The sequence below is a fragment of the Denticeps clupeoides genome, chromosome 9, assembly GCF_900700375.1.
Source record: "Denticeps clupeoides chromosome 9, fDenClu1.1, whole genome shotgun sequence".
In the NCBI taxonomy this organism is placed as follows: domain Eukaryota; kingdom Metazoa; phylum Chordata; class Actinopteri; order Clupeiformes; family Denticipitidae; genus Denticeps; species Denticeps clupeoides.
In genome coordinates, this window is record NC_041715.1 from 11,596,404 (window position 1) to 11,602,946 (window position 6,543).

The 6,543-nt window shown below is 41.1% G+C and overlaps 1 protein-coding gene across 1 annotated transcript; it reads left to right on the plus strand.

Annotated features, from left to right (window-relative positions):
* The first annotated feature begins 856 nt into the window (after nt 1-856).
* Nucleotides 857-6,307, plus strand: LOC114796984 (uncharacterized). The gene is made up of 8 exons (XM_028991550.1): nt 857-964; nt 1,644-1,688; nt 1,803-1,817; nt 2,197-2,339; nt 2,575-2,722; nt 3,106-3,372; nt 3,449-3,757; nt 5,077-6,307. Coding segments are annotated over exons 1-8 (1,062 nt in total). The 5' UTR covers nt 857-963; the 3' UTR covers nt 5,211-6,307.
* The last annotated feature ends 236 nt before the right edge of the window (nt 6,308-6,543 follow it).

The following is a 6,543-nucleotide window of genomic DNA, read 5'->3' on the forward strand; positions in this document are numbered from 1 at the left end:
CAGAAATGCATCAATTATTATACTATAATTGTCATACCGCAGTCATAAAAAATGTATCATTACAAGTTATGTAATGTGCACCAGTCCACGAGGGGCACTGAAGGAACATAATGATGGGAAGACATGCAGCGAATCCTGGAGAATCAAGTGTAAGCTGTGAATAACTGGTCTTTATGTCCCATGAAGTGTCCCCAAACACCCCAGGTAACTCAAAACACAGGAACATGATTAATAAACAAAACACCTTAATGCCTGCGTACCCCTACAGTGTGAAAATGGGTGCGATGGTAAGGTAACAGCAAAGTAAAGCCATCAGAATGCCAACACCACTGTGCTGGCCATGTTTTCTTGGAGGCTGTGCTTGTGGTTGGTACTCACCATGCAGCAATCTCCTTCATTAGCTGTGTTGAGATGTTGGCCTTGGTTTGAGAAGGATGGTCAGAAACCTCTGACTTGACCATTTGTGTGCCAAACTTGTTGCAACACCAAAGCTGTCAGCTTTAACCCACTGGCTGATACAGAGGACACATCGATGGGACTGATTATAGACTGTGAAGCACCATGCGATGTTCTGGGTAAATTTACATTTACATATTATCCAAACCGACTTACAATCAGTAGTTACAGGGACAGTCCACCTGGAGACACTCATGGACACATTGGTAGCAAGTGCAGTTTGAATCTGTCACTCTATCACAACTACATGGGTCTACATCCCAAATAAAATTGATTTAGGTTAAAGGCTTGGTTACTGTCTTATGGGGGTATCCCGCAGTCAAGAGCTCAGCAAGACTTAAGGACAGAGTCTCAACAGACACAGGCCACTTAAGATCTTATTGGATCTTCCTGGGAAAGTTAAGTCCCTGCCCCGCCTGCCGCGGACTGATTACGGCTGGTTCCAGTGCACCGAGCGGTAACGGAGCGCACTGGCTTCTCTCTGTGGATATCGGGTGATGATTTACAAGTATGAGCTTCACTTTTATTGCATTTCTTGCATTTCTCCATTTTTTAGATAGCACCACTTCCAGATATACTGTTTAGATGTTTTGATTATTATAAACGTTCTTATGCCAAAAGTGTCATATTAGCATATTGTAAAGAAAAATTGGTTGAGCTGGTTGATGTTAGCGCATTCAGTTGTGTGCATTAGTAAGAATAAAACTAATTGCGTGTATATATTTGACATGGTCCTGGGCTATCACCTACCTGCCGCTTAGGATGGCTGTCGGTAATTGGCTTACGGATTCCTTAAGAGCAAAGCCGTACACTTATACGGGCATTAGAAAAGAAAAATCCAAACATAACTGAACATAAAACAGAGGAGGGTAGCGTTGGCAACACAGGCAAGTGCTCTGTAAATACTGTAAGTGTTGCTCAGGTATTTAGTCAGTGAAATATTGTTCTAAATCGTTTAATAAAGCATTTTGTTAGTTACGAACAACACATTTTTTTCATTGAAATTGTTCTGATGTTGCTTTTTGGTTAGCAAATTTTAATGAATAAAATGTCAACACATGACAACACTTTTGTTGGTGACATCATCCCAACTGTGTCACGCTCTTGTAAACTCTGCATAAACTTGTGGTTTTCCAGCAGGATCTGGCAACACGTGCACTTGACTTAGAACTCTCTGTCTCTTTCAGTGACATTGATGTTCTGCTTACTGCTTCATGCCGCTGTCTCTCTGGGTGAGATCACAAATGTCCACATTATCATTATGGATTATGTTGCCCAAGGTTGTTTCTGTTGTAGTAAAATATTAAGTCTCCCTCTCTTGCTTTCTATGTTTTTATTCTCTTTAGGGAATTCACTGGCAGGTATGTATGCCGGTAAATAAGAAGCTGAGAGAAATGAGATGCTTAAAAAAAGACCTTAAACTGCACATACCTTCATGTGTTGTGTAAAGGGGCTGTTGATAAGTAATCAAACACATAAGTTTCCATAATTTGCATTATGTCATATGCCTGCCCAACTACACCAAGAGAGATAAATGAAATCATCAGGGGTCACATTTTCATCACCATACAATCGTCATCAGAGTATTGGGCCTGGGCATGATTTTAGCTATCAGGACTACAACTGGGATTTCAGACACATGGGTCTGGGTTGGGTTTGTGATTATGTGGTAAAAATTACAGAAAAGAAGTGTGCATTGGATTCACAATTCATTGCACTGTTGTAAATGTGGCTTCGCAGATCGTCAGACAGTTGGGAGTGGATGTTATGGAAAAGATTTCAGCATGACCCTCACTGAGGACCCCGTTCCTGAAATGGTCACTGTATATTTCACTCCTAGCGCCAGGTCTAGTCCCCAAAAACTGCTGCTGGACAAAGGGAAGGTGAGGTGTGTGTGGGTGTGTGTGTGTGTGTGAGGGAGATTTAATTATGTGTGCCTGAAATTTATTTTTGGAGTATCTGTGTGGAGCCGGTTCGGACATGCTTACAGTCCCTAACTGGAAGTGATTGTGATACACATCAAGCACAGCATACAGTGCACACAACAAAATGTCTCATGGGGACAGTACTTTGTTCAAGGTGACCTCAGTGACAACTGGACTGTGTTTCTGTTCGTAGCTAAAAGATCCTAGGTACACAGTTGTGTCCAACTCTTCAGGAGCCTACTTGGAGGTGCAAAAGCTGATGGAGGAGGACCAGGGCATTTTTTCAGTGTGGTTCAGCAGTGAAGATATGAACAATAAGACTCTCACACTCACCGTGGCAGGTGAGTTCCATGGCTCTGCCTTTAGAAGGTTGTTGCTTAAAAGTTAGGTAAAGAAAATCAAAGAAAAGTCAAAATGCAGTATAGAAAATAACCAAAGCTAAATCACTACAGACACATCAGATTGTACTTCTGCTGTAGCAGGACTTTTCTCAGGAATCAAGTGCATGCATGATATCAAACATTCATTTATTCAACTGTTGTCACTACTGACGTCCAGCAGAATATTCGCACCAATTCTCTGCTTTTCAGTTGTCATATTGTCATTTTTATCTGAGGCAGTTACACACTCTGTACATATATTGAATACATGATGTAATGTCCTGATCCAGTCGAATGAATGAATGGATAGACAGAGCATATTAAATATTAAATATTTGTTCCAGAGTGCTCAGTTGAAGAGTATCTGGACTACGGACAAAATTTCTCCATTGTGCTCGTTGGTGATATTTTGGAGTTCACCAGAGAGGGTGTGGTGTCAGATCTGGTGGTTCTGTGGAACAGCAGCAGTCCAACAGTGGATGTGAAGAACAGGGGCCGGGTGGCAGCTGGATGTTGGCTGAAAGAGAGTGTGACCCAGTCCGATCAGGGCAACTACACCCTCAGAAGGAGAAGTGGGAAGCTCATGTCCACCATAGTCCTCACTGTTGTCGGTAAGTGAGAATTTAAAATCCTGGCTTAGAAAAAATAGCCTTTTCTGCCACTGCTCTCTCTTTGTTCTGCTCTCAGAGGCAAAAGAATCCAGCATTCTGAAGATGGAGGAGGATCTGGAAATAGACCTGCCCTTCAGACTGCCCACAGTCACGCTCCTTTTCCAGCCCATAGCTGCTAAATGCAATGTAAACAGTGTGAGCAGGCCCCGCGTCCTGGTGCGGGATGGGACACTCGTTCCAGAGGAGAAGCAGAGCTACGAAAAGAGGCTGGTGCTCTCCAGCTCTCAGATCGTCCTAAAGGGAATTCAGATTTCAGACTTGGGCTCCTATTACATCTATGACCCTCAAGGCAACCTGGCTCTCTCCGTGGACCTGGACATTGACGGTAAGGTATATGTGTCCTGAAAGAGGCCTCTTCAGTATGTGGGAATATAGTTGGGTGAGCACACTTTGACAGGCCAAAGAACAAGAAGAATCTGACAATTTAGCCTAGCAGTCAATATTTAACCAGAGCAACTCAAACCAATTGTGCTGCATTCAACATGCCTTGAAAGTTGAATCACAGAATTTAGTCAATGACCCTTGCTCAATGAACAACATGGGGAAATAAAAGTTTAGTTGTTAAAATGAATATTTTAACATTTTTGTTTTAAGCATTGTGATTTATTCAAATGCATGCACATATATTCAATGATGGGTATTCTTGGATCAGAAACTAATAAAGACCAGCTTTTTCCTCAACCAACCAACCAACCAACCAACCAATCAAATTAAGGGTGAATTAATGGGTAAGGGTTAATATGTGTTGAAGAATTGTAATGGTTTTACAACACCATACCAACACCATAAAGGAAGTGTATTTGTACCAGTAACTGCAATTGGGAATGACTTAAGAAGTGGAACTTTAAGAAGAATGTTCTTGAGGTAGGCAATCCATTTTTCTGGTGACATTTTATTTGATTTTTCATAGTAAATTACGAGTTCACAGTTAAATGTAGCAGTGTTGCTGGTTGTTGCATCTACGTGCTGAATGACATTTAAGTTTTACCACATTCAAAATGACAGAATCTCAGCATGTCTTCATGTCCATGACAGGAACTTCAGTTTAGCCCGATAAGTGGTGTACAGCAGTATATAGAAGGTCAGCTGCACTGGCAGCCTTGACTGTATGTGTAGATGTCTTACTTCCACCCATGTTGTAAATGTATTCTAGAAGGGGAAAAGCTTCTGGGCATCATTGCCTGGCTTCCTGTGTGTGTCCTGAATCTGACTAACAATGTTTTATTCATACACACAACAAAATTTAAAACTGAGTAACAAATATAAAGGTGTCCTGAGGCTACTCCAGGACCTAGACTGGAAAACAAAATAAGGGTTGGGTGATGTTATTAGATTCAAGCTTTTAAATCAGCTCATTTCATCGGGTGTTTTTATTGTTTTCTTTTGTGTGTGATGATGGAAATTAATAGGATGTTTACGGAAGCCATGCTTTGTGCTATTAATGAAAAGTACTGACATGATGTTACGTCCTTACCAGTTTGAGTATCATTGTGCAACCTAATTAAAAGATACTCCTTACCGGATTTTATTACAATATTTTGTTACAATAACTCAATAATCAACAAATGTAGCATTTCTGTTATTAAATTAATGACATTTTTTCAATTAAATATTAAATCAATTAAATTGTTACTCAAATTGCAGTGCCATCTGATGCAGCTCTATTTGCCCTCCTGGCCGGAACAGTGTTCCTGGCGATGATGATGTGTTGCTACGGCAAAGGCTGCTGCTGTCACAAAGGCAAGAGACAAGCGGTGGCACAGACATCTGGTGCTTGAGGATGGAGCAGTGTGAACATCTGTAAAAGTGTGTGTGTGTGTGTGTGTGCGTGGCTGGTGGGTTTGTAAATGTTACCTCTGGATTCCATTTGATGTTCTGAAATCAATGACGTTACATGGGACTGACTAATGCCCAATCCCAAAAGTGCTGCCAAAAGTGCTGCCATGAAGACTGAGTGGACCGAGCTGTCCACGGCCCAGTACAGTTACCGTGGTACCACAGGGACCACCGGTCTCCATCCCACTCAGGAATCAATAACTGATTGCTATCTTAAGGACAGAGGAAAATTCTCCCTCACTAACAAAGTTTCTCATGGATCTGTGATGCAATTTCCCTCGTGAAGAGCAGGAGAGGGGAGCTGCTCCTCTGCAGCAAGGTGATTGACGTTTCAAAAAGATGACATTTGACTGAATTAGGTTGTTTTTCTCCCCCTCCTGCCTCCTGTCCCTTTTTGTTTACCTCCTTCTGCTATTTTGGGGCTTTTTTTAAATTTCTTTACAAAGGTCTGTTACTGCCTCCATGTGCAGTTTAAGAATGCAACTCATGTCTGCCTGGACTGGGGTCCTATTGTGTTCTTCAAACCCAAATCAAATGAAAGCAAATAAGTCAAGGCAACAGCTTGTTCCTATTTCTTTAGAAAAAGTAGAAAAATCAACCTGCAAGTACTGGGACTTAAGCAACAATTATGTCCTCTTGCTTTTATATCTTGATTACCAGTAACAGGGTATTGTACCTGGTACTGTGTAAATTATTCCAGCATGCTTATTATTCTAAATATATAAATGAAATAGCATAAATATGTTCTGAATAGGCTATACTCTTCAAATCATTGACATTCAATGACTCTTCATATTACAGCATATTGTAAGGTAAATGAGGGCAAGTATATTATTAAAGTCTGTGCCAGCATCTCTTCTTTTACCTGATGGCAGATGTGTGTGTTGTCTGTGACATAGATAATACACATCCTGTATTATTTGTTTGCATATATGTTTGATATCATTTATGCTTGCAAAAATGGTTCTTACAGTTCATTTATGTCAGGGGCACTGTGGCACTTCTGTGTGGTGTCCTATTGTAAAATCCATTCATCTTTGAAATCATTAAACATTTATGGCTTAACCTTTGGTCTCTGGCTGCACCGTTCTATGATTGCATTCCAAGAAGTGACAAGTTGACAGATGACACCACAAATGTTGAGACACATATCTACAGGTGTCGGTTTAGTGCCGTCACAGCGAACATTGTTTTGTGACAGGTAACTTATCTCAGACATAAGTCAGGAGGCAGGTGGAAAGATCAGTCATGGGAGGAAGGTGAAATAAAGCCATC